We start from the raw sequence: 25,563 nt of genomic DNA, 5'->3' as shown, positions 1-25,563 counted from the left end.
TTGTCCCGACAAGGTCGAGAAAAAGGTTCATGGGAAAGTGAGTTAACAGTTTCTTTCCATTTTTTAGACGCGCCATATTGTGACGTGTTATCAATATACGCCGAGAGCTGGTTGCCTTCACTCAAACTTTGTCGTCCCCTCGGTATATTAAGAAGTCATCAACACCTCCCCGCATCCCGAGTTTTTAGTTTCCAAAACACACACGCTCTGTCTAATGTGTCCGTAATATCACGATCATTCACTGTATGTCATCGATTGATCGTATGGACCCTGACAATAGAGGCTAACTCAACTATCAAGCACGTAAACAAAGGCTGAAACAAATACGTTGGTCATCATCATACATGCATCAAGCTTACTTGCTAGGCCAAAGTAGCATTCATTCTGTTATCTACATACAGACTTTGAGTGAGAGCCTGATCGGTTTATCTTGTGCAGCCTTCCCCTCAAGGGCCGACTTATCACCGCCAGAGCCGAACCACTTTCTCTGGTGCATTAATCAACAATAACATTGGTACTCGAGACCCAACGAGGGTCTTTGAAGGCTACCTACTTGGCTTGCTAGTAGTCTCATCCCAGCTCCCCGCTATACCCCATTGGTATAAGCTCTCCTGAACCCCTTGGCCCCCGGACTGATCCCCCGGAGACGCATTCACTAGCAAGAAGCCCGTGTCTCTCCAACACTCACAGACGAAACGCATATTACAAAGTGCCCAGCCCAGCCCAGCCCAGGAACAACAGGGACAGGCCCCGATTTACTCCATCGATCCAAGAACTTGGAAGCAACCCAAGATACGGAATCGATCCTCAGCGCCCGGACCAAGCACCAAGCACGAAACAGAGGAGCAAGCATGAGCTGAAAGTGAATTATTTGCTACTCAGACGACGTGCAACATTGATACCAAAACCAAAACCAAACTTACGCCCGTGCCGCACTGACAATTCTAACTCTCGCGGCCGTTACTCTTTCCCCTCCGCTGCCACCCTCTAAGTTCTTACCTCGAACATCTGAATCTCCAAGGTAAGTGAGGACCAGTTCCATTATCTATCTCCATCACACCTCCCTCCCTCCTCCACACCATCTGTTCTGTTCATTTCATTTCATTTCATTTTATTTCATTTCATTTCGTTCCATTTCCCCGTTCCCCTTCTTCATTCCCCATCATCGGTATTATTCTGCCACCCTCCTTCATAAGAAACAGGAGCCGAGCATCCACACACACGCACACACTTGCTTGTATATGTACTCTCTCTACTATACATGCACAAGGTTGCCTTTTCTTGCGCGCTCTTTTGGGGCCTAGAATAAGTAATTCCTGCTATCGCTATATCTCTAGGGGGTGTTCCGCCTGTCCCGTCGCCTCGTTGTTACTGCTACGCACCGAGGCCCTGTTTCTATTTGCACTCATTATTCATTCTTCCTTCATTCCCGTCTCCCCTCTTTACGCAAGGTGTTTAATGCTCCCTCGTTTGATTCAGGTACCAGGTCCGATTCCCACGTTCTTTCCCTCAGCGCACCTCTTGTCACATACCAGCCATTCTGGTCTTCAGAACACCCATACCTCCCATCCCACCCTCTTCTCCCAACAGGCACTACCACTGCCACTACCGTTTCTATCCTACCTAGCGACTTCCTGCCGCTGACGGATGGGGAGTTTCTGGTGCCCCCTACATTAACTACAACGGCCCCCCTCCCTCATCTACCCAACATTGCATCTTGCACCACACCTGCTCACTGCGACAAACTGTCTGTCGCACTCTTTTTCACGTCATCTCAACAGCGCATTTTGTCCGTTCCCCTGCTAACACTGCATCGCATACATAGGAAGTTTTCTTCCTGTCCTCACAACAGTGATACACACATTCAATTGCCCCAAACCTATTAATCGTCCGACTGCTCGTGGTCTGACATTACTGCGCAACCGTTCACCTCGATCTTCGCTTCACGTCCCCCGCGATCATCGGACACAATTACGCCCAAATACTGGCGGCTTCCAGACAATCAACATTTTCGTTAATCTTTCCGCGTCCCAAGTCCCAATAGCGCGACTCGCCGTTCATTCTGCGATTACGACCGCGACCGCGCTTTCCATCGCGACGACTGAGACCACGGCATCCTCTCTCTTCACTGCCAGACCTTGGCGATTACCGCATTCGCTTGACTTCACGTCGCATTGTCCCAGCAAATCGAGATCTACTCCGACACATGCAGCCAGGCAGTAGGCGATGAAGGCTTATCGGACCGCACCAACACCCGACCCAGCAAGGATCGTATCTCCAACTGTCGAACATCTCGACCGCGCAAGTCCCTCTCCGCCGTTTACTGGTTCAGCAAGTACCAGAGTCGCGGACACAAACTCACCATTTGCCACAAGTTCGGCGGCGTCTACCGCGACACTGCCAGCCATGACTATGACTAGTTATCTTCCCACAGGCCACGCCTTTAGGCCGACCAGAGCCCCGGGATCAACATACACTTCGACCATGCACGAGATCCCTCGATATGGAATGGCCGCGTTCTCAGGCTCTGTATCTCCCACCGTATGTGTCAAGATTCGGTGCCTGCCGCTCAACACTACAGAGGAAAGCCTGAGGCTCATGGCCGTTTTCTCGCCAGAACTCGCTGATGTGGAAGTACTCCCTGTGGAACAATCAGAAGACAGCGGGTTTCGCTCCGCTCACATGCGATTCCGATCAATGGAGGCAGCACAGCAGGCCAGAACTATGCTGGATGGCCGTCCCAACATTTCCAACAGCGCCCAGATGATTGTCGAGATCAAGTCCGATACCTCTCCATTCGCGCAGCGATATTCCACTGATCCTTTACCGGCGAACAACTCGAGTTCACCGGCTTCGGCTGCGTCAGCATCATCTGCAATTGGACCAGGTCAGGCTTCAAGATTCAACGGTGGTTTCCACTCACTCGAGAGCCTCTCCCCTCAAACAAACCATGCCTACACTGGACACGAACTTCCCAAACCGAACTCAAATGTTGATTTCAAAAGCATGTTCTCCCCGCAATCCCCCATCGGTAACCATCTGAATGACCATGGTAGAATGAGTGGAAAGGACCTCATCGCTAATGACTCTGTTGACGACGAAACGAGCAATCTCTTGAACGACCCTCTGGCGTATGCCGACATCAATAACACGGCTCCTCAGCGCAGGGCTACTGCACCTCAAATCCCCATCACTGGTATGGCTTCTCTCTCACTAAACACGAGCAACATGCCACCATCAGCTCCCTCATCTTTGCCTCATTTCAACAGCGCCATGTCGGCCCAGCCAGGGCAAATGTCTCCCTTAGACAAGGGTGCCTTCAACCGTTATCAACCAGCCCACGCCCGACAAGCCTTTCCGCCAGTGAATCCAGCCGATCAAAATCCCCCCTGCAATACCCTCTATGTTGGCAACCTTCCCGGCGACGCGTCCGAGGAGGAGCTAAAGCGCATCTTTGCGTTAGCACGTGGTTACAAACGCCTCTGTTTCCGAACCAAACAAAACGGGCCCATGTGTTTTGTTGAGTTCGACGACGTCACGTGTGCTACCAAGGCGCTCCACGAATACTACGGGACAATGTTACACAACAGCACTAAAGGCGGAATTCGTCTCAGCTTCTCCAAAAACCCGCTCGGTGTTCGGTCTGGCCAGGCCCCTTCACACAATAATTCCAACACAATGAGTGGACATCTACCCATGCCAGGCTCCACGAATGGTTTCGTGTCGGCAAACAGACCACCTCCTGGACTTGCTGCACCTCCAGGGCTCGGAACTGGCCGTTCTCATCACTACATGGCCCCAGGTCACGGTAACGGGGCTTTGAACAACATCGCAAATTATGGCTGGAATCCGCCCATGTATAATGATCACGATGACTCCAGGAAGAAAAGACCTGTGTTTCCTGGAAGCTACAATCCTCGCTACAGCAACTACATGCTTGGAAAATAAGACCCTGGAAAAACAACGACGGCACTTTTAGCAACGTTCGTCTGTTTTCGTTTCCCCCTTCTTTTGTCTTCACACTTTTTTACATCACTTGCAACATCTGTTTATTTATTTTACAACGATTCCCCTTTTCCTGAACATATCTGCATTCGCATCGCTTACATAAATGGAGTTGTCTTGGTTTTGTTTCTTGTCTTTTTATCCCCTTTTGGCCGAGGTTCACCAGACTTCATGGTGGCTTTGCCATCCTTTCAACAGAGCGCCTACGCAGCTGAAGCAACTGGGTGTTTCTTTGTCATTTCTGCTCCGTCAGCCAGGTCGGTAGTCATTCACCCTTATCTCGATGTCTCGGTCTCGGCCACAGGCGCCGCAAACCGACAGACTGCTCCCGACCTGGACTTGGCCCAATATTTTCAAGTTTGTTGTTATCAATGTTCTTGGTTGGTTCACGATTTATGGTCTCGCGAGATAACAAAGAGAAAAAGAAGAAGAGAAAAATATACCCGAACAAGTTGTCGTGTTTTGCGACAGGATAAAACGCCCTTTGCCACAGGGAGGCGTAATTTTCAGGGAACGCGAGGCTTCGTTCGAATTCATTGAGTTCTTCTCAGAGCTGGGAGTTTATTTGGGCTATTCCGGAAAGGCAGGGAATGTTGGAGCACGGAAGATACTGGAGCGGTCGCCCCGCGTCACATTTTGCATTCGGGAGGATTGGAGCATAGGATTTTTCCTATTCAAGTGGATTAGACGACTTCACGAAGAAAAGGGTTCATCATACGCATGCATACGAAGATACCATTAGCTGGCGATCCAGCAAATCGCCCATGCACGATGGCGGAGTTACGTTTTTCGGTCATTCAGAACGGAAGCTGGCGTCTGATCGTTTATATCCTTTTTCAAGATGCTAAACATGCCTGGCCAAGAGTATTCGCGCGAGGCAAAAGTCTTTGCTCTGGCCTAACACTGGCCGGGGTCTTGTCATGGTATCACTCACATTTGAACGGAAAGGGATTGCATTGCATTGGATGGGATATTATTGAATGGGAAAGGTTCTGATAGCGATATATCCACTAAGGCAGCACTCGGTACGGTGCAGGGAACAGGGCGTCTCTTGTTTGTTTGTTTGTTTTCCTCTTTTCTTTTCATTCTTTCTGGTATTGCTGCACTGGTTTTAAGGGGTTCATTTTGGAATACCGTATCAACTTACAAAATCCGGTAGCGCGTTTTGCTACAGTGTAGCTGCAAGTAGTTACATAGCGCAAAAATCTAACAAATGCACCCTATAGCATCCTAATACTTATCGTTACAGGCGTGGATTATTGACTCAAAGAAATATATGCTTGCATGTTTGTTGATCTTGACTTGTGCTGAATTGCAACATGACGCATTACGTTGTTGTTCCTTAGTAGGTAGTCATACTTTGACCGCCCATACATACATACATGGCTTCCTGTGCTGTGCGTTCAAGTAATCGATTGAAAGCAGTCATAGACTGTGTTGGGTCTTGAGCCGCATCATACTGTCCAATAAAGAGCTCAGATAATATCCTGCAGAGGCACTACTTACATGACCATGGAGTCTATAGGCTGTTGGTGTTTATATTGCAGTTTCTCGTCGATTTAGCGCGTTCTGTCAGCTTGACGTTGTAGCTACCACCTGGGGAATACTGGCATTCAGGTTTGAAGCCGATGATATCCTTGCCAGCGAGAAGAAACATGGGTGCATGCACCTCGTCTATATCATGCGCAGAGTCCTAGACTCTTGATTGTTTGAGTATCGGCCAACATCACTGGTGAGGCTTATCCATCTCGATGAGCCCGGCTATTTAACCAATGGCTACGAGGCATCCACGTAAGGGCGATAGCAGAATGCTGACAGGGTAGGGTTGTATGCATGTGGCTAGACTTCTTGATTATGCAAGTTAAAGTATAGTCGGCGCTTCAGTCTTGAGCCGAGGCGCCTCTGCTGTGCCTGTCTAGCTGTTCAATACTATATTGTGCATGTAGTTAGTTGGCAGTAGTCATGTACGTAGGTTATGCCTGAGCTCGTGCTTGTGTCACGCACCCTTCTGCGTTTCTTTACACGCTCGGTAACCGGTGACGGGAGATTGTCCAGAGAAAGTGTTTACCGATATGCATCTGCCTTTGTTCAGAGCTTGGGGTTGATGGGGGGTTACTGTTACACTCACTACTACACCCTGCGAAGGTAGGATAAGGTAAGTAGGTCGAGGCAGAGCAAGGTAGGTAGCTTACCCACGTCGGCGGGCCGAGCCCTTGGACGGGTGGACGGGACGGACGCGAAATCTTGAAACCACGAGCCAGGGGATTGAATATGCTGTGTGACATGAAGGGTTGTCATGTGGGAATAGCCGATATCTATGTAGCAAAGGAGGGGCGTTGGATGTGACGACAGGGGGTGGGAAATTAGGAAATGCCTGAAAAGAGTCGTGTGCAGAAGGGGAATGGATCGTGTGGAAAGAGGTTATTGGGTAACTCTTGGGTACGGGGAAAGGGCCCGGTGAGTTGATAGATGACAAGGGTGAGATCCATTGCTGCAACTGGCATGTTAATTGAGATAGATCATGGATCAGATAACTTGTTGTTCCCCATGTAGACACCAAAGTCCGAGGAGGGGCAATGCAGGTATGTCAGATTTGGGACCAGACTCCATAAGTAGCTATGCTATTTAGGAATACACTGCATTTGATCAACTCAGGGATCAATCAGACAGTGAAAGTTGTCAATAACGTTGAAAGGACAGAGTAGTAATATAATCAGGTTGCGTCAATGAGGCTTTTGTCACATGTTTGTTTATAAGAGACAATGCACTAGGCTTTCACTTCTAAACCCAAGACAACGCCATCTGCTTTAGCTGCACTTGAAGGGGCATACTTATTGGTGCGCAGTTATACAAGAGATAAGATGCCGTTCTGAGACCTCAAGACCCCATTGTGTTATCGTCATTCGCCCAGCTCATAGTCATGGTCGCCCAGAGATCATGATACATGGGCTGCTGTCCCTCGGCGTTGAGGTTCTGCACCGGGAGCACAGATTGAACGTCGAATCCCGCGTCCCACGCGGTTAGGTAAGGTTGCATATCTTTATCAAACATGGGACACCCTTGATGCCCCAGAGGTTCGTTCAAAACTGGTGCTGTCAGTATGGCGACACGTCGGTTGTATTTTGTCTTGAGTACACGGAGTATAACCCGGCTTGCGGAAAGCACATCTACACGTTTGCTCGCCGGTGTGAGATCCTCGGGGCCCTCGGTCATGACCTCGAGGAACTCGCTAAAACGTAGCTGTGAGCGTGCCCATGCATGGTCCCAGTCCGGAACGTCAACAATGGGGAATGAAAGACAGACTGCGAGTATGATGCATAGAATGAACTTTGTCCAGTCAACGCTGGTGAAACATGTAAAGTTCTCGAGGTTCATGAGGTGGTCCAAGAGAGTGCGGATGTTATTCACGCAGCGAACGAGGCGGGTCGGTGACGGGTTGATGAAGCTAGGCTTTTTTGTGTTGATACGGGTGAGATAGAATATAGAACCACCTTGGAGGAAGATTTCAAAGAAAAGAGAGGCGAGTTTAATGGGTGCTGGATGTTGTTAGAAGGATACAAAAAACAAACTGGATATAGCATACCAGAGCGCGAAAGATGCGGCACCATAGATTCCTTCATATCTCTATGCTGCGTCTCCAGCCCAAGAAGCATGAGTTGAACCTGCTGATTTACCTGAGGATCGTTGTCGCGTACAGAATTATTCGCTGTGTTCGTCATGCTCGCTAGCTTGGTGAGATAACTCAACGAGACATCCCCATCGACCTCGGCATGTCGTTGTAAAAGGTCGCAGCAGGTTTCTGTCCAGGTCGTCCAAGGAGGGATCAGGCTGTCTTTCTTCTTGAACATAAACATGAAACTGTCGGATTTGTGAGTGATCTGGTCCTGGTGCGTTTCTTGGAGGACGTACTTTGACACGGCGTAGTAGTATGCCAGATACACCCGTAGCCGGTCGAGCTGCGCACTGCTCATTTCTCCTGGGATTGCGCCGCCAATATGGGCTGGTTCTTGGTCAAGCTCGAGATCAGTTACGAGATCACCAGCCATGCGATAATATTGGAAGGCTTGTCTGTTCTTTGGCCTGAGATGGAATGGATACCTATAATAAATGTTAACAGTGTGAGGCGATGGGTACGGGAGCGGACGCACCAAGCGCAGTAGATCATAATGCCTTGTAGTAAGTCCATACTCCTTTCGCCGCCGGCGACGAACTTGAGGCCCAGAACTTTACGGAACTCTTCATCGTAAAGGGTGTGTCCTTGTAAAGTCCGCGAACCGGAAGCAGCAGCCAGAATAGCCAAGAGAACGAAAGGTTTCGTCGTAGCAAGACTGGCCACTGTCTCTTCGGGCATTAGAACAATGCAAGGGTAGTGAATCAGCATCCTTCTAAAGGATGCCAACAATGACTCGGCAGAATCGAGGTTGAACTGAGGTTTTGCATGTAGAGACTGGATCGAATGCGTATGAGATGAAGAAGGCGTAGGGAAGCATGTGAGAGGTGAGTCTTCAAGAGTGCCGAGATCTGTATCTCCATCCAAAGGGAACATCGAGTCCATGAACTGCGCATGGGTGTCACGCAGATTGTCAAAGTTGTCGTCCACCTCTGTTTGAGTAGAAACTTCAAAGTCAATAGTGAAAGTCTTTGAGGGTGCTGGGGGAGGTGGCGCAGGTGGTTGATGAGTCTCTATAGCACTGCGAGATAATATCGGTCAACTATTCTTTTCAGCATGACTTAGTGGTGAAGTCTTACTGTTTTGTTCTTCGCCTTCGTGTTCGGGGTCCCATTCGTGATATGCATTCCTTCTTTGACTCCAAACACCTTAATCACCACACCTTTGTTAGAATAGATTAGCTAGGTGCGGTTTTAGAGGGGAATTCTTACTTGCGACAAACCCCGGGTTGTTCACTCGGCTGGCATTTGATCTTTGCTGCGCGACATGCCTCGCAGGCTGTAGAGATTCTCTTGCGCGCAGGACATGATTCGATTGGTGACGGTTCGCTTGCCATTTGTATTTGTGAGTGTAAGACAGTGGAAATTAATTGGTCTATAGATGGATGCGACAAGTATTGGCCAAGGGATTGGTTGATTGATTGTTAGAAGGAGATGGGAAAGTTGAGAGTGAGATTCAATCGCCAAGTCTCCGGTGTAATGAGAAGCCGAATCCTTAATCGCCGACGACCCTCGGATCTTACGGCCCACCAACCAACCATGAGTCTGTATTCTTCTGTGAACAACGCCCAAAACAATGCGTAACATAATTACATACATGCATACATGCATGAGACTTATATGCCTAGTCACATCATAGAGCATTGCAGAGCCAAATTATTTCCGTACAATATGGGTACTGGTGATGCAATTAATACTAAGGTGAAGTCCAACTGATGAGTCCAAACCAAACTTCGTACAAAACTGGACTCCTCAGGTCGACTCAGCTACTACATAGTAGTACAACCAATCTCACTCGACCAGTGAGAACTTCAAACCCGGGTTCCCCTCCTTCAATATCTTTTCAGCTGTCTCCCAAAGTGGTAACGCAAGGTTGCTGACCTCATAACCAGCAATCGATGTCATGTGTTTGCCTTCTCTGTGTCTCCCAATGTTCGGCTTTGCACATTCTATTGAGCAGTATACGGCAACTTTCCCATCACCCTCTACCGACCCTTGTTCTCTTATGTCGCACTGGTCGATGCAATCCTTGCAAACCACCGCCTTGGATGTTGTATCCTCTCCCATCTCTGTGTCCTCGTAGTCGTATTGCACACATCTATCTCCCGCCTCGCAGTCGTGCTCCTTATCAACATGGTCGTTCTGATAAAGTCAGCATCTCATCTGAACAAACATATGTCAACACTTACAAAGCCCTTGTCTAGGCATTTATCCGAGCAGTAAACCGTCATCTTTTGTTGGCCACCGAGTTGGACCAGTGCTTGGCAAAGTGGACATGAAAGGACATTCTTCGGGTCCATCGGCTTTGCGCAAACAGTACATGGTGGTAGGTCGTACAAGTAATCAGAGATAGCTGGCGTCTGGCTTGCTTGGGCTCGACTCTTATTCTGCAGCCTGTTCTGCTCAAAGGCCATCTTTGCTCTGCGCAGCTCATCAAGGCGGCTCCTGTGGGTATCCCGTTGCGGTTCCGTCGTGAGGCTCGCTTTGAGGTCTTGGGCGATGCGGTCGATGACTTGCTCAAGCGACATGGTGTCGCTTGCCTCATATGCTTCCAGGTATGGCTGTGCGTTCTCTACGACTTCTCCTGTTTTTGAATCCTTGAAGAAGAAAGTGATGTAAAGCTGTTTTAAAGCTGCGGCATCGTTCCTGACAGTTGCAATCTTCTCTGTCAGCGAATCCACATCGGCTTCCCAGTTGACTGGTTTTCCGACGCCCTCCCAGATTCTCTCAATGAGTTCTTCCCGTCTCTTAACAGGGTCGTCCAACATTGCTCTCAGCTCGTCGGGGTCCGCTCCACTGTCTCCTGTCGAGAGGAACCGTGGGTACATGCGCAGCACCCAGCGATACCACGCCTCCTTTTCTGATGCGATGCTATCCTCAATGGTCTCCAAGTCCATTTTCTTGTGGTCCTTGACGTCGGTGAACAAAACATCCAGCTCGTTCAGGAATGCTCTTCGCTGTGAGAACCACTCCCTGCCCTCAGCGTCGCAATAACGGGCGCGCATTCTGTCGAGAACTTTGGGGAAGCATTTTTCACAGTCTACCACGCTTCGTTTTCCGCACTCTTCCAGACATGTTTTCTTTATGGTGTCCACCTCGTCGGCGCATTGCTGTCTGTGGATCCTGGCGGCGCTGAGCTCTGTCCAGTGTTCAGGTAGAGCAACCCTCCCGTTTGTGCCCATGTCGCAGTAGCGTGGGCTTCAATTTTTAATTCGATTTTGTTAGTATAGATGAATAACCTTGGTCTGACAATATCGTGGCACGATAGTGTTTAAGTCGGGAGGTTGGTAAGAGATGGAAAGTGTTGGGGGTGGCTTGAGTGGTGAAAACCGCAAGTATGCAGATATCGGTCAAAGTGCAAATATGAGTGCAGACGTATAAGATCTAGCTCACTTGTTCGTTTTTGTTGTTTGTCTATTGTTATTGATGAGATGAGAAGCAGGGGGTGATGGACCTCGAGTCTCAAGACCTCGACCGGTTCAGTTTCACCGAGGTTTATGCGATCAGAATGCTCCTACCCAAGGTTACTATGCAAATGTATCAGTGGCAGGTTTGATGGGGTTAATCTTTCCTAGAGAACAATGCCGTGTGTTGAGCGGTTTGTAAAAGAGGTGAAACTACATAAAGACCTCTTTGATATGGAAGACTGTGTACCTCATTACTTACACTGCATGTACCCATCCATACTACAACAAAATCATAGCACAAACAAATACCACCAACGCATTCATTTACATTTTCTTCATAACAAAAATGATAACAATATCATGAAAGTTATTTTTGTCTTTACTTCAAACATATCAACTGTGTGAAATGTCTCTGTTCTACCTGACTTCTTATGCATATAACGAGGTCCCACTTTAAGCAGCTAATCTTATCAGTAGTCCATCAGTCGCATCAACTTTCATCATTTCGCGATCTCGGCGCAACCAATCCCAAACAATCATCATCCCCAGCAAATAAACAGAAACAAATCAGTAAACAATGGTACGCTTCATTCAATCCCATTGTAATATCCTTAGATTCTAACAAAATCAGGCCGACAAACTTAGAACTCAACAAGAGCTCGAGCGCCTTCAGGCAAAGTACATCGGTACTGGTCACCCCGACACCACCAGCTGGGAATTCCGTACCAACATCCAGCGCGACACATACTCTTCTATCGCTGGTCACCGACCTCTGCTTTCCTACATTGCTCTGGCTGAGAACGAGCCTATCGCCAAGGTCCGCGCTCAGATGATTAGGGTATGTTTGACTATGCAACTTGATGGACAAACAACAACTAACAATCTTGCGTAGAAAATGGTTCAACCCTGCGGTCCTCCTCCTCCGCGCGAAGATTAGAACGTGTACGATATAAGAGACAATGTGAAAAGCATACAAATATTCGAAACTAGTTTGGCTTGGACATTCAGAACGGCGTCATGGATTGATACCCCGTGGAAGGGAGGATTTTAGACATACAATACGAGAGCTCGCCTTCATACTTTATATGCAAACATAATTCGCTGAGCTGTATTGGGTATCATAAAGCCGACCTTACTCCTTGTTCCCTCGGTCTCATTCTTGCATTCGACTAGCTTCCGCATCGGCCTCCTCGTCGTCATCGTTTTGCTGAGGCTGTCTAATATTCAGACTTGCGCGCAACTTCTCTTCCATTTCTTCGTTCCAGCTCTCGCCATAGATTTCTCGTGTCATACCCATCACACCGCCCAGCCCGACTTCTTCCTTCCCGCGCGGCCCAACATGCCATGTTATGATATGCTCGCCATCCTGACCTAGAGGCGGCCGCTCGACTCTTTTGATGACGTATCCTTGTCTTTCCATTTTCTTGAGGATAGCCTCTGTCTTGTCCATCGAGACGTTTTGATCGGCATTCATGCGCTGGAGGTGACGTCTCAACTTTTGTTCACTGAGCTCTCCACCACTGAGCGAGATGAGCGTGATAATCAGTGTGTAGAAACCTGCGTATGTAGCCTCATCGTCCGGGCTAGGTGTTTTCGAAGGTCCGAGAATCGCAGCGCTACGATAGGCTTCCGGTAATGTAGAGGTGAGGATGTAGGAGCCGGAACCGAGCTTCGGCTGTGAGTTGCTCTTCATGGCTATGCTTCGTTAGTAGGAATCTAGGTATGAAAGAGATTCGACATGCCTTGACGCTTCTCCTGGAGTGTGACCTTTTCTCTGACTGGCAGCTCTCGCATCTCCATGCCCCAAAACTCTCGCAGCTGCTTTTGCGCCAAGTCCAAAATACGTCTGAAAGAGCGACCTTGGTTTCCAAGAACTAGCCCTTTGTTAGCCTAGGCCCAGCGTCCGAGATTGGTTTCTTTTACCTCTTTCCTTAATACCATCTCTTCTGATGATAGTTCTTGAGAATTCGCAGGATATAACATAGCGAACCAGCTTCTTCGCTAGTTGTTCATCGGCGCTCTGCATCTGAGACCTGTCACCATCCATCTCAGCATCGCTAGGTTCTTGGTCGTTGTCTTCACCCTCGTGGTCAACTCTATTTCTTTGTCTGGGGCGGACATCTTCCTCTGATTCATCAGCCTCAACCTGGGCTGGGTTAGCTTGGTCGTTCCTGAATAAATCACTAGGGACTTACAGGTCGACGGCGTCGTGGTATAGGCATGGCGGAAAGGGAGACCTAAATCAAATGCGTAGAATTACTCGGACACAATCAAATGATGCAAATGAAGTTGCAATGAAAGTGTGATTAAAAGACACTGAGGGGTGAATTCAATTGGTTTGTTAAAAGGCTATACGCGGTTGTTCCTACATGAACGCGTCCAGGCTTATCGGAGAACCACTCGCCGCTTATCACTTAGTCGCTTATCGGATAAAATTTCCTTGGGCCTCCAATCCTCAGTCTTCAACAGGACCGATCGCATTGTCGCAATCCGCTCCCTTGATGGGGGTTATTCTTAATATTTTCTTTCTCGATGATTTCTAGAGCGGTTCGAGTACCGCGCATTTGCCTGGCATGCAGGTTCGGTCTCATAACGCAGCGCAGCGCCGGATTAGGCTTCCGAACAAATCCAGTCCGTGAAGGTCTCGGACGACGATTGTATACATCCGACGTAGGAAAATTGGGGGACAGCAAGGTTGAACCTTTGGTTTCGAATACAGACACATCAGAGACCAACTCGGAAGAACGGCTAGGAGAAAACGACTCAACAACAACGATACCGTTCACAGTTGCGACTGGATTGAACAATAGCGACCCCGCCACCGAGATCGACCTTGAATCAACTCCAACCTCTCAAGAGAAGCCAATTGGATTCGCACAGACCGAGCTTGATGATATTTTGGACGGAGCATCACCCTCGAAAGGGAATACAGACTATGGCCACTCTGAGCTGTCCTCCAAGCAACTATCAGATTCTTCTGATCATGAACTGGACGATCTATTAAACGAAGCAAAGCCAGAGACACCGTCGCCGAGCAATTCGAGTGATAAGGTCTCCGGACCACTTGATCTACCCCAACTTTATACAATACCAGAACATGGTTTTGATGTGGACGAGTTTCCGGGTGGAATGGCACCGCCAATAATAGAATCCCAGTTTGGCATATCCGAGCTACCTGACCTCGACGATGGGCTGTCTGGGAACCCTCAGGGTTCCAGGCAATGGCCAAAGCGAAGGTTACGCGATGATCTCATGCACGAAGAGCCACTTGGTGTTCCTTCCTTGGGACTTCCAGCCGATGCCATCATTATCAACAATCCGAATAAGACACGCATCGAAAGATCTCCCATCGTGATAGAAGAGGAAGAAGTTGCACCAGCAAATATCGACTGGGAAAGTCTGAATCCTAGCGAGATCATCGAGCCTGAGGAAGAGGAGATCAACGCCAACATTGAAGAGTTCCGCCCCGATACTCGTATTCTCCGGTTGACAGAGATAGGGACTCTGGTCGAGTCTCTTTGCGACGGCTTCACTATTAACCAATTAAGAGACTACCATCGCGACTGCGTGCCGGAGCAGGAAGAAGGCGAGATTGTGAACTATACTTGGATCGAAGCGAGTGTTCCCTGGAAGTCGGTCAACTCGGTTCAAGTCCGTGGTACAGACAAGACAGCAATCGCCCAGAAAATCGTTTTCGACAAGTGGAGAGTTGATGTAATGGAATACGAGAACGACCTCGGAAAAGCCTACGTTTGGATGGATCCAGATATCTTCCCTTTTCTCTTATGTTTGTTATCCCAAAATTTGAACAAAAGTGTACAGTCACTAACAGATAATTCAGATGGCCCGAATAACATATCACGCTTGCTATGGATGTTGAGACGAGACTTTCTGGTAGGAGAAGATGAGAAGTTGACTTTGACCATTCAAGCGTCTCGACTCAATATCACGGCGAGGAAGTCGACAACTTACGGTGTCCTTGCCTATATGGATCAGTACCTACAAGGAATGCGCTCTCGAACCATCGACGTAGCCCCTTATCTCCCGACCGGTGCAAGCAATCTGAAACCGGCAGAGCTCAAGGAGCTTGGCCGCCTCACCAAGACTTCCATTAAGCGTGTCAGAGAGGGCGAAAAACAGGTACGCTATTTGGTCTTCAAAAGAGGTTTCGCCTACTAAGCGATTGTTAGAAATACCGGGTCTCTTGGTTACCTGACACTGATGAAACCCCAGCCGGGACTGAAGATGTCGCTGATATGGTATTCCGCTTGATGGTTGGCCTTACGATCCCTGGCACCCACAATGTTCTTCAGCGCATCCCCTTGAAAGGGGAAGATGAAGTCGGTGGTCAGTTTGTCTCGGTTCGAAGACAGACTCGAGCCATGTCGTGGAGAGATAAGCTTGGTCGGTGGTTTAGGGTTGCTGACCCTGTCACCAAGTCTTCCTGTTCTACCAAAGAGTCCTCGCCCCTCGATCTGGCGTCTTCCGCAGATTTGCCAGAGTGGAAAATTCCCGGCACCAAAGATATTACCACAGCAACGTTTGGTCATGTCCTTCACTCAGAGCCTCAGGATTCGATGAAGCTGCTCTCCCGCCAACGTCACATTCTATTACCATTCATCCCTCATCCTGCCGCCTTCTCCGCCTTAAAGCCTGATGACAACGGGATACTGAAAGAGTCTACGACCATTATCATGAACCTTGTGCCTCGTGAGGAACGCAAGAGAGGTCGAACCAGCGATGCACAGAAGGGGGTCAAAGAGCCTGCAGTCCGCATCAGAATACCCGTCAATCCAGACGCTGACTTTGCAAATTTCTGCCTTCCTGATGACCTGACTGTCGAGTATTTTGCTTCCTGGCATGTGAACGATTTGTTATTACCAACCGAGGCTGTTGATGTCCGCCTCCAACACGAACGCGTGAGACCTTTAAGTCTCAACAATCACGATATACAAAAGTTCCTCAAGGCGTTGCAATTCAACTTGGCTGAAGGCAAGATTCGAACGCCCGCTCAAGCCACACTCAACATCCCAGGGAATTGGTTAGACGGTGCTCGCACAGGTTCAACCCTGGGAAAGAAGAAGGAGGTCCTTTACGATTTCCGAGGTACTGAGATTCATAAGACTGTGGAAATGCCATGGCGAAACCACACATTGCGCTACTCTAGCATCGAGGCGGGACAGCAAGGCGGCCAACGTCAGGAGATTACATTGAAGGCCGGTTTACCGGGCGTGGGTCCTGTCAAGTTTAGTCCCCAGGTACGACAGAACTTTTTGCAGCTGGTGGAGGACATGGCTACTGGGAAATGCTTCTCTTGGCATGACGGCGACAAGTCCATCAAGAGCCGCCAGTTGGAAGATTACAGTTACGATTTGCCTGAGCAGGAGCTCACCGACGACATCATTGTTAGGGATATATTTGATGCAAAGGGTCGCCCCAAAAGCGTCAAACGAGCTGCCAAGAAGCAAGTTCTTGCTGATGAAGGTGCCACCAAAGCCAGTGTGCCTGAGAACAGCGACTCTACCACGAATACCGCCAATGCCTCACGCGCTCAGAAGGCCGAACCCACAAACAGCAAGAAGAGCGCCGCCGCGACCGAGCGTGACAGAGTTCGCACCGAGATAATGAACAACTTCTTCGGGGTTGAAGAGACCAATGTCGAACCCTCTACAACCAGTAAGAAGAAACCGAGCGCAGCCCGCAAGGCCAAGGTCACGGCCCGCAAGTATACCGTTCCGGACCTGGAACAGCCCAAGAAGACCAAGGCAGTGCAGGTAGACCCGTTCCTCGCACAGTTCACCTCCCGCGTGACTAGCGACAACAAAGTCACGGATCCAAAGGCTACCCCTGGTTTCTTCGACACCCTTCCATCGGAGAAGAAGCCGAAGACGTCAAATAAGACCAAAAACAGCGGTAAAAGTGGCAGCAAGAGAAAAGGAGGCAAGAAATAGGTGGATGTACAACAGATCACATGAGTCGACAGGGTCTACGAGAAGAAACAGCCCATCGAAGGAGAGGGCCAATTATCACGACAATTCATGCCAACGTTATGGGGATACATGATTGGAAATACTGTTGCGACTATAGAGATCTCTTTGGAGTGGGGATACGGTCTTTTTGTATAACATAAAAAAATTATGTGTATTATATTATATGTAACAACATTATTAGAATTATAGACTAAGAATGTCAAGCATGGTTACTACAGACCACACGTGGAGAAACATCAGAAACTACATGCACAGTACCGATGAGGGCCAAGGTGGAGATGGCGCAGGTTCACATACAGAGAGTCATCTGAATACATCATCATTAACAAGGCTGGTGAAACAAAGTGATAGACGACAACGTCACGACAGCTTCATTTGCTTACAATTCACGGCGTATCACAGGTAGCATGAGGAACAAAAAAGATTGCACGAATCACTTCTAGACTCTCTATTCCTATTTTTGATTTGCACAAGATCCCGGGCTTTTCTTTTCGCCTCATCTTGTACCCCCAGACATAAGCTGAATGCTCATGCCAACATGATCATATCGTCGTAGAAGCGAGTACATCAGCCCTTGGGCGTGAGACCAAAGTCGTAAGATCCCACTGAAGGTTGTCATTTCAGAAATAAGTCGCTTATTTCTTACCAGCCTTGGCAGCGGACTTGGTGACCTTGCCAGCAGTGCCAGTGGACTTCTCGACGGCCTTGATGACACCGACGGCGACGGTCTGTCGCATGTCACGGACGGCGAAACGACCCAGAGGAGGGTAGTCAGTGAAAGCCTCAACACACATGGGCTTGGAGGGAACCATCTTGACGATGGCGGAGTCACCAGACTTGATGAACTTGGGGGCGGCCTCAGTAGCCTTACCGGTTCGGCGGTCGATCTTCTCCTGGATCTCGGCGAACTTGCAGGCAATGTGGGCAGTGTGGCAATCGAGGACGGGAGCGTAACCAGCACCGACCTGACCGGGGTGGTTGAGGACGATAACCTGGGCGATGAAAGAAGCGGCACCGGCAGGGGGGTCGTTCTTGGAGTCACCAGCGACGTTACCACGTCGGATGTCCTTGACGGAAACGTTCTTCACGTTGAAACCAACGTTGTCACCGGGCTGGCCCTCAGTGAGCTGCTCGTGGTGCATCTCAACGGACTTGACTTCAGTGGTGACGTTGGAAGGAGCGAAGGTAACGACCATACCGGGCTTGATGATACCAGTCTCGATACGGCCAACGGGAACCGTTCCAATACCACCAATCTTGTAGACATCCTGGAGGGGAAGTCGGAGAGGCTTGTCGTTGGGACGCTTGGGGGGCTCGATGGAGTCAATGGCCTCGAGGAGGGTCTTGCCAGAGAGCTTGCCGGACTTGATCTCACGCTCCCAACCCTTGTACCAGGGGCAGTTGGTGGAGGCAGTCAACATGTTGTCACCGTTGAAACCAGAGATAGGGACGAAAGCGACAGCCTTGGGGTTGTAGCCGACCTTCTTGATGAAAGAGGAGGTCTCCTTGATGATCTCCTGGTAACGGGCCTCAGACCACTTGGTGGTGTCCATCTTGTTGATGGCAACAATGAGGTTCTTGACACCAAGGGTGTAGGCAAGGAGAGCGTGCTCACGGGTCTGGCCATCCTTGGAGATACCAGCCTCGAACTCACCAGTACCGGCGGCAATGATGAGAATGGCGCAATCGGCCTGGGAAGTACCAGTGATCATGTTCTTGATGAAATCACGGTGACCGGGAGCGTCTGATAGATGGGTTAGTGCGGGAATGTGATGAAGGTGGCAGAGATAACATACCAATGACGGTGACATAGTAGCGAGGAGTCTCGAACTTCCAGAGAGCGATATCGATGGTGATACCACGCTCACGCTCGGCCTTGAGCTTGTCAAGAACCCAAGCGTACTTGAAAGAACCCTTACCGAGCTCGGCGGCTTCCTATTGACGGGTGGTTAGTGACTGATCAACACGTGATGATGCGCGCCCATGTGGCTTTGAGGAAGAGGGCAAGCCTGTCGCTCGAGTGGCGGGGTATGAGCCCCACCGAAAAAAAAATTACGACAAAATCGTAAAATTCTTGAACTCGAGCGGGGTAGCAGGCGTGTGTCGAGTCGTCGTATCAGAGCGATTCGAATGATGGATCGATGGGAAGTAGGGCGCGCGATCGAGGAAAATGAGACCAACCTTCTCGAACTTCTCGATGGTTCGCTTGTCGATACCACCGCACTGGTAGATCAAGTGACCGGTCTATCAAGCATGTCAGCACAAGCATATCTTGAGACTACCCCGCCAAGTGTAGGCGGGGTTGATATTCGGTTGTACTTACAGTGGTCGACTTGCCAGAGTCGACGTGGCCGATGACGACGACGTTAAGGTGAGTCTTCTCCTCCTTACCCATTTTGACGGTTGTGGATGATTTGTGTGAAGGTTTTTGATGAACGTGCTGTGAAGTGGTTAGCTACTGAAGCTGATGGTGCGATAACAGCAAGCGATGATGATGATTATCGAACAGGATAGGTGCAATGAAGCAAATGATCTTGTTGATTATCTTTCTTCAAAGGCTTGAAGGGTCGTACGTACAGATTCGCAGATCGGATGCTTGAACCGGGTATGCGAGACGAGGAGGGAAGGGAAGAAAAATTTAAAGGGAAGTGGTGGGAGAAGGAGATTTAAAAAGGCCAGCAGGAGGGAGGGGTGGAGTGGGGTGCGAGGCAGGTGCGGCGGCGCGGGGCAACCAGCTTGGGAAGCCCTAACAGAGTCGAGGTTTTTTTTCGCACGGCAGGTGGGACTGGTCGGCCAATGACTGAGCTTCAAACCATAATGACGGCGAGTTGAGCAAGAGCCTGATAGAATTGAGGAATGTTACGAGGAGGGGCCGGAGGAGCTCAACAGAGGGCACGATATCAGAAAGTTTTCACTGAGGAAGGCTCTGTATTGGGAATCTTCAGAGCATGTTTCTACTGTAGCTTTCACTGAGTTTATCTACGGCTTGCCTCGAGAATCTGTCATGGTGCTACTCGTGATTCTTTGGTCGATATCAGGACCTGAAGCTGGACTGACGCTGCGCAGACAAAGGCGATGCGCTTGTTTCAATAGATCCCTGCAGACACTCAAAGAGACTATAGAGAGTAGTACAGATGGTCCATAGCCTACTACGATGCTCAACAACACTTGAAAACGTCTCTGGGAGTCTCATTACCAGCGCAATCATCTATCTCTATCTTGATTTCATACAATATCTGTCTACCACCGGCGACCATCTTCATCCAAAAAAAAATGGCACCTCTGTGTGGCGGTACCTAGCATCTGTTAGCAGGTACATGCGGGGCAATACATTTTTTTGCGAATCTTTGTTGTGCGCAGGCATCGCCGCCCAAAGTTCAAAAAAAAATTCTCTCTTTCGGCCTGAAGAAAACTCAATCATGGATGCTTGCACCTTGAGCGGTCGAGGCTCGGTGGGTTACCTTACGTGTGGTGGATGCGCGCGTCCGTCCTAGATTGTCTGGGGCCATTTTAGGCCTGCTACACCACGCCGTGGGACTCTTTTGCCCAACCCGGCCAGCATCTGAGGATTATGTTTTTTGTCCTTGCCCCTCATTCTGCGTCTGTCAGCCCAACGAAACTCCGGCGTGAGTCACTACGTGGTTTTACAGTCGTTATCTTGGTTCTAGGTTTTCCTGTGAATGTGTCATATACGTGGGATAGGCCACAGTGACAGAAGTTGTTGGCCATGCTATTTTTTCCCACCTCTGCCACCATCGATGATCGAAGAAGGAGGGGGAGAGCTTCAAACTGCAGACTACCCCTCCACTCTGGCGCAGTCAGTTTCTGGCTCAGACTCCCTGCACGAATCAACGTCATGCTCCACTGATACTCTTAGCGTCTATGGGTTGCCACCACCGCTGCGCGACCAGTGCACGGAAGATCTGGGCTTGGCCAGGATGTTTTGTTGCTGTGAGGTGGTCAAATAGGAAGTTGATTGTCGCGTATCAAAAAATTTTCTTATGCCTACCAACCAAGCTGGAGGGGTAAAATGGAAACACCCATCAATAGAACTGTCATGACATCAGGAATAGAATTGTACCTAGTGTAATACTCGCAGTAGAGTGTCTACTGCAAATCCTCCCTCTAATATAATATCATATCGACTGATGATACTGATTATAATCTCCGTCTATTGTTGCATTCCCTCGTCTTGCGTGTCTCATGCAACAGCTGTTGACTCGTCTTGTGCCCCTCCCCCTCCTCGTCTACAAACCCCTCCATAGAAGTTCGGTCCAGGCAAAACAAAGCCCATGCTAACCAGAGACAGAGCGCGCGCCAGACCAGAAAAAAAACCAGCAGAAGGAGGGGCAAAAAAAACTCATGTCCAGCCACTGTGGATCCTACACGAAGCGCAGCTGCAGCTCACCTTCGTTTGAACTTTCAGTGGAGGCTCTGATAAGTGAGGGTTTTGTGAATTCATGCAGCTTCAAGTGCCACCTCAATACTTTTTTTGATCAATACGCCGAGGTGGATTCAGCATACTAGTCACTGCGACCTCTTAAATCAGTATGAATTGTCAATTGTAAAACATAGAGAGAAACCCGTGGCAAATCATCCGTTCGATGCAGTTGGAACATGTCACTAAATTGCCGCCAGGATTTCTCTGGAATTGTAATGGTAGGTTGAAGAGTTGTTTCAATGCATATCATCAATCTCTTGGCTTCGAAATTGGGCGCATATTCACGGCGGCTATGCTCCTCTTTCGTCTCCATTCTTGATATTTTTCTTCGTTGTCACATTGCCATTATGGAGAAGGCATGTCTGCAGACATGAGACTGGTCCAAGTGGTTTGTCCACTATGGGTATGGTCTCTTCTGCATGCTTTGTTCGTTTCGGCCCCGCCGTCTGTTTGTCGCTTCGAAATATATCGATTTTGTCACTTGACGAAAGATATCGTGAAGTTATATGTGGAGGGAGCGGCATCTGAAATTATCTCATGATTCATAGACGATTTTTTTTATTTTTAAGAAATTCACTCTGCTCGTACCCTTAGACCGCTATTGTTAAAATTTGTTGAGACGCATCAGAGACCCGATTTCGATGTTTGTTTAGGGTAGCAAAATAACTTGTAACTTACACCAACCTTGACCTCACTCACCAGACCTAGGTACACAAGCTAAGCTTTTGTTATCCAAAGGTGGCATGCATATCAATTATGAAAGTCTGTGCATGTTTATGACCAATGATTGTGAAATTGAGGGTCGCTATCATGTCTGTCGAGCTTGACCTATCCTGGCGGTTAGTTAAGCGGAGCCCAAAAAGTCATATAAAGTGCAGAACCCCCCTTGACTGTGTTACACATGGATGTTCGAATAGCGCCGTAGGCATGTCGCAGTCTACTGTTGTCGCAATTCGCGTCGAACAAATCGAGCAGCGCCGATACCGAGTATTCAATTGATATTTCGAGAGTCGACATTGGTTGCTTCTTGACGAACTTTACTGCGCACTCAACGACAGATCCATTTGCGACTACAACCAAGACTAACATGATAAACTTGACGACAACATCGAACGACGAACCAATTCACACGAGCAATACCAACTGCATGTACAGTGATATCTGCTGAAGCCACTGTCTTCATTCATCCCATGCTATCCAATCGCTACATCCCGACCTGCACTCCGCCGTCTGTGACTCTGCAGCATCCCGCCAGCCGCCACCAACTGGCAGACAACCGCCCAACAGAATATAGACTGCAACAACAATCCTTCTTTCAACAACCAGTAACCCAGCTCGGCCCCGTGGCCGAACGGTTAAAGAATTCGCAAGCCCGTATAGAGTAATAGCAACTCGTTGGCCTCCTATAACAGTATAGGCGAAAGCCAAGGATCCTGGTGCAAATCCGGGTACGGGTATCTTTTGTTCTTTTTAATTTTTTACTTTTTACTTTTTTCTCCTACTTTTGAGAAAACAACTGCTCGTTCTTGTTCTATGTTCGAGACTGGAACCGAAGCGACTCCCGTTCTGCCCGCTGCATTTTGCTGTCTTATGAATAAGAAAAACAGCAAGCAAACACGTTGACAAGCTACGGTATGAAGTCAAGCTGCTCAATTCAAGTCTATCGTAGTAAACTCAACAAGGCCGTAGAAGTGACATACAAAATGAAAGATAACGTTCAGTTGTCTATCAGCGGTCGTACTATATAAAGGTCAAGTCCGGCTTAACCTCAATCTCTGTTATATACAAATCTCCTAACATCCACTTCGTACATCAACTACATAATTTACTGAACCTTACTCTCAACCTTCTTGCCCTTGGTGTTCATTCCATTAGGCGTCTTCAATCCACCAAACACCGCTGCAGCGACAACTGCAATACCAGTGGCACCCATAGTATATGCGACCTCTCGGCCAGCCCACCAGTATACACTTGTGAACAAGATGGGACCCAGGCCTCGGCCAAGCTGACCCCAGCTTCGTAACATACCGAGCTTGTTACCGCGCTCGTCCTCGTGAGCCTCGAAGCTGCTCAGAGCGTTCAAGCCAGTGACGACCGTGGCGGATGTGACTGCCAAACATGTCGCAGCTAGGTACAAACCACCAATGGTGTTGACCCGTCCCAAGAGAACGAAGGACGCAAGGCACGCAAGTGTCCCGATACGGACGGACATCAGGGGTGGGAGACGTCGTGTAACACCGCCCTGAAGGATGGATGCCACAAGTCCGACATAGCCCAATAGTCGTCCATTCTTGCCAGACGTAAAGGAGAAGAGTTCATATGTCATAAAAGACAGGGAGCTTTCCATGCCGGAGAAGAACAGCAGGAAGACGAAGTGAATGGCATTCAAAAGGAAGTGAGAGTTGGTTCTCTCGACCTTCTTGGGCGCAACTTTCTTCTTCGCATCACCCTTGGCCCCAGCGTCGCGCATCGAAGGCAAAGTCTCAGGTAAACTAAAGTACAGATAAACCGTCTCAGTCACAATCAGCGCCAAACTGAAACCTGCAGCTGCAGCAAAGGGGTTCGCAGTGAAAGTCGAGAACGTGCTGAGCCAAGCACCAAGTCCAGGGCCAAAGGTAAAAGCGATCGAGAAACACGCGCCGATTAAGGCCATGGTCGCGCCACGAGACGATTCGTCCGAGATGTCACTGGCCATTGCGGTTGCGAGCTGGACATTACCCTCCGATAGTCCACCAACAACACGGCTTGCGATAAAGGTTCGGAAATCGACAGCTGCAACCCAGAGCAGCACAGAGAGGATGTTACCGCACATGGACGCTAGGAGAGCTTTGCGACGGCCGTATCGATCGGAGAGAGCGCCGATAAGGGGCGATGCAATGGCCTGAAGAAGACTATACGTAACGCAAGATTGTCAGCTTACGACTCAATGGCTGTTCATAGGACCTGTGGTGAACGCACGAGAAGAGGGAGCCGAGAGCTCCACCTAGCAGAACGATATCATGACGCGACTCGATCGGGCGTGAGAACGAGGCCTTGTATCGGTGGAGGCCTGATAGAACGTGCTGGAGGAGGGTTTGGGGCGCATCTTTGTCAAGAGGGACTCGGCCTTCGAGATCGCGATAGAATTCGAGAAGCTGCGGGAACAAGGGAAGGATAAAGGTGAAGGAGATCTAGATCAGAATAGTTAGCATGTAAAGCATATTTTGGTTTCAGCTTGCCGCGTACCAAGTCGAGGAGTAGTGAGACAGCAATAACGCGGAGGACTCGCTTCCTTGCAGCGGGATCAAACGAAGCCATGATGGCTATCTACTAAAGGACAGATGATACAGTAAGAAAAAGTAGAAATGATAGCAATATAAAAACAGAACAAGTACATATATGGGAAAGAAGATAGAAAGGAAGAAGCAATCAATAAAAGAAGCGGAAGATAAAATCAGGAGACAGTGGACACTTAACCATCAAACGACATCGAATCTTCAAATAGAAAACGTGGTGGTTTCGGTCGGTGGCTGCTTGCTTTGACCTACCCACGGCGAATGGATCCAATCCAATGGCTGGCTACGTCAACTAGAGTGCTGGATAATAATAGGTGTTGTATCAGGTTATGTGGCGTCAGTCGTCCCCTGTAAATTAGGGGCTACTAATTACTCCATGGAATGGACCTCTCGACTACAGAAGCTCCACTGCCATTTCGATGATTGTTAATAAATTCTCGAAGCATCAGATGAACTGCCGTGAATGTTTCAATACTAAGCCTGGGATCGGCATTGGAAGCGAGCCTTTATATTACAAGGTGACATTCGTACAAGCGAAGGAACCAACATGTCAAGATGAATAATTGATGTTTTAACGTTTTGATTTGTTTATTTCATAACAGTAACTCATGGTTCTTTTTTTTGGTCTCTTCGTCTAATAAATCTTATCTCTAGAACAAGTGCCCTTGTACTGGAGACGCGAAAATAGGCAAAGTAAACTCCTCTGTAGTTAATCCTTTCGGATTCGGCGTTCGTGTAATCTCATACATCGTATTTTTCGTGACATAGAAGACCAT

General features: G+C 48.8%; 7 protein-coding genes and 1 non-coding gene across 8 annotated transcripts; 4 read left to right on the top strand and 4 right to left on the bottom strand.

The window, feature by feature from the left end:
- Positions 1-2,226: 2,226 nt before the first annotated feature.
- EDB82DRAFT_523654 (uncharacterized protein) lies at positions 2,227-3,948 on the top strand (the record flags this gene model as incomplete). The annotated part of the gene is made up of 1 exon (XM_025733892.2): positions 2,227-3,948. The coding sequence occupies one exon, from the start codon at positions 2,227-2,229 to the stop codon at positions 3,946-3,948; it is 1,722 nt and encodes a 573-aa protein (XP_025584753.1).
- Positions 3,949-6,882: 2,934 nt separating this feature from the next.
- Positions 6,883-10,856, bottom strand: EDB82DRAFT_523653 (uncharacterized protein; the record flags this gene model as incomplete). The annotated part of the gene is made up of 6 exons (XM_065609117.1): positions 6,883-7,541; positions 7,589-7,863; positions 7,915-8,103; positions 8,154-8,696; positions 9,470-9,816; positions 9,864-10,856. 6 exons carry the CDS (start codon positions 10,854-10,856, stop codon positions 6,883-6,885), a joined length of 3,006 nt encoding a protein of 1,001 aa, XP_065464632.1.
- Positions 10,857-11,182: 326 nt separating this feature from the next.
- Positions 11,183-12,018, top strand: EDB82DRAFT_523652 (splicing factor 3B subunit 5/RDS3 complex subunit 10; the record flags this gene model as incomplete). Its single annotated transcript, XM_065609116.1, has 3 exons — positions 11,183-11,224; positions 11,713-11,919; positions 11,974-12,018. The coding sequence occupies 3 exons, from the start codon at positions 11,183-11,185 to the stop codon at positions 12,016-12,018; spliced, it is 294 nt and encodes a 97-aa protein (XP_065464631.1).
- EDB82DRAFT_152408 (MAGE family-domain-containing protein) lies at positions 11,969-13,450 on the bottom strand. Its single transcript, XM_065607074.1, has 4 exons — positions 13,277-13,450; positions 13,005-13,227; positions 12,824-12,955; positions 11,969-12,776 (listed from the first exon to the last, which is right to left on the bottom strand). The coding sequence occupies exons 1-4, from the start codon at positions 13,301-13,303 to the stop codon at positions 12,235-12,237; spliced, it is 924 nt and encodes a 307-aa protein (XP_065464630.1). The 5' UTR covers positions 13,304-13,450; the 3' UTR covers positions 11,969-12,234.
- Positions 13,451-13,532: 82 nt separating this feature from the next.
- EDB82DRAFT_496883 (mitochondrial inner-membrane-bound regulator-domain-containing protein) lies at positions 13,533-17,476 on the top strand. Its single transcript, XM_065608537.1, has 3 exons — positions 13,533-14,868; positions 14,923-15,221; positions 15,272-17,476. Exons 1-3 carry the CDS (start codon positions 13,614-13,616, stop codon positions 17,030-17,032), a joined length of 3,315 nt encoding a protein of 1,104 aa, XP_065464629.1. The 5' UTR covers positions 13,533-13,613; the 3' UTR covers positions 17,033-17,476.
- EDB82DRAFT_496879 (elongation factor 1-alpha) lies at positions 17,477-19,777 on the bottom strand. The gene is made up of 5 exons (XM_065608536.1): positions 19,649-19,777; positions 19,395-19,511; positions 19,253-19,315; positions 18,868-19,006; positions 17,477-18,815 (listed from the first exon to the last, which is right to left on the bottom strand). Exons 2-5 carry the CDS (start codon positions 19,464-19,466, stop codon positions 17,707-17,709), a joined length of 1,383 nt encoding a protein of 460 aa, XP_065464628.1. The 5' UTR covers positions 19,467-19,511; positions 19,649-19,777; the 3' UTR covers positions 17,477-17,706.
- Positions 19,778-22,882: 3,105 nt separating this feature from the next.
- EDB82DRAFT_t158 lies at positions 22,883-22,969 on the top strand. Its single transcript has one exon. It is a non-coding gene; the product is annotated as a tRNA-Arg (tRNA).
- EDB82DRAFT_152014 (major facilitator superfamily domain-containing protein) lies at positions 22,970-25,081 on the bottom strand. The gene is made up of 3 exons (XM_025733883.2): positions 24,738-25,081; positions 24,471-24,682; positions 22,970-24,403 (listed from the first exon to the last, which is right to left on the bottom strand). The coding sequence occupies exons 1-3, from the start codon at positions 24,807-24,809 to the stop codon at positions 23,338-23,340; spliced, it is 1,350 nt and encodes a 449-aa protein (XP_025584745.1). The 5' UTR covers positions 24,810-25,081; the 3' UTR covers positions 22,970-23,337.
- Between the last annotated feature and the right edge of the window lie 482 nt (positions 25,082-25,563).

Source organism: Fusarium venenatum (genome assembly GCF_020744135.1).
Source record: "Fusarium venenatum strain MPI-CAGE-CH-0201 chromosome Unknown EDB82scaffold_2, whole genome shotgun sequence".
Classification (NCBI taxonomy): Eukaryota; Fungi; Ascomycota; class Sordariomycetes; order Hypocreales; family Nectriaceae; genus Fusarium; species Fusarium venenatum.
Note: the sequence above shows the minus strand (reverse complement) of the source record. Positions and strands in the feature narration are given on the sequence as shown.

Excerpts from the sequence above, each read along its gene's own strand:
- EDB82DRAFT_152408 (XM_065607074.1), bottom strand. The coding sequence starts at position 13,303 with ATGCCTATACCACGACGCCGTCGACCT. Across the intron at positions 13,228-13,276 it reads TACCACGACGCCGTCGACCT|GTTGAGGCTGATGAATCAGA; the intron begins GTAAGTCCCTAG and ends AACCCAGCCCAG. Across the intron at positions 12,956-13,004 it reads AGATGGTATTAAGGAAAGAG|TTCTTGGAAACCAAGGTCGC; the intron begins GTAAAAGAAACC and ends ACAAAGGGCTAG.
- EDB82DRAFT_496883 (XM_065608537.1), top strand. The coding sequence starts at position 13,614 with ATGATTTCTAGAGCGGTTCGAGTACCGCGCATTTGCCTGGCATGCAGG. Across the intron at positions 14,869-14,922 it reads TATCTTCCCTTTTCTCTTAT|ATGGCCCGAATAACATATCA; the intron begins GTTTGTTATCCC and ends CAGATAATTCAG. Across the intron at positions 15,222-15,271 it reads TCAGAGAGGGCGAAAAACAG|AAATACCGGGTCTCTTGGTT; the intron begins GTACGCTATTTG and ends AGCGATTGTTAG.
- EDB82DRAFT_496879 (XM_065608536.1), bottom strand. The coding sequence starts at position 19,466 with ATGGGTAAGGAGGAGAAGACTCACCTTAACGTCGTCGTCATCGGCCAC. Across the intron at positions 19,316-19,394 it reads ACTCTGGCAAGTCGACCACT|ACCGGTCACTTGATCTACCA; the intron begins GTAAGTACAACC and ends CATGCTTGATAG. Across the intron at positions 19,007-19,252 it reads CCATCGAGAAGTTCGAGAAG|GAAGCCGCCGAGCTCGGTAA; the intron begins GTTGGTCTCATT and ends ACCCGTCAATAG.
- EDB82DRAFT_152014 (XM_025733883.2), bottom strand. The coding sequence starts at position 24,809 with ATGGCTTCGTTTGATCCCGCTGCAAGGAAGCGAGTCCTCCGCGTTATT. Across the intron at positions 24,683-24,737 it reads TCTCACTACTCCTCGACTTG|ATCTCCTTCACCTTTATCCT; the intron begins GTACGCGGCAAG and ends ATTCTGATCTAG. Across the intron at positions 24,404-24,470 it reads GCTCTCGGCTCCCTCTTCTC|TCTTCTTCAGGCCATTGCAT; the intron begins GTGCGTTCACCA and ends CGTTACGTATAG.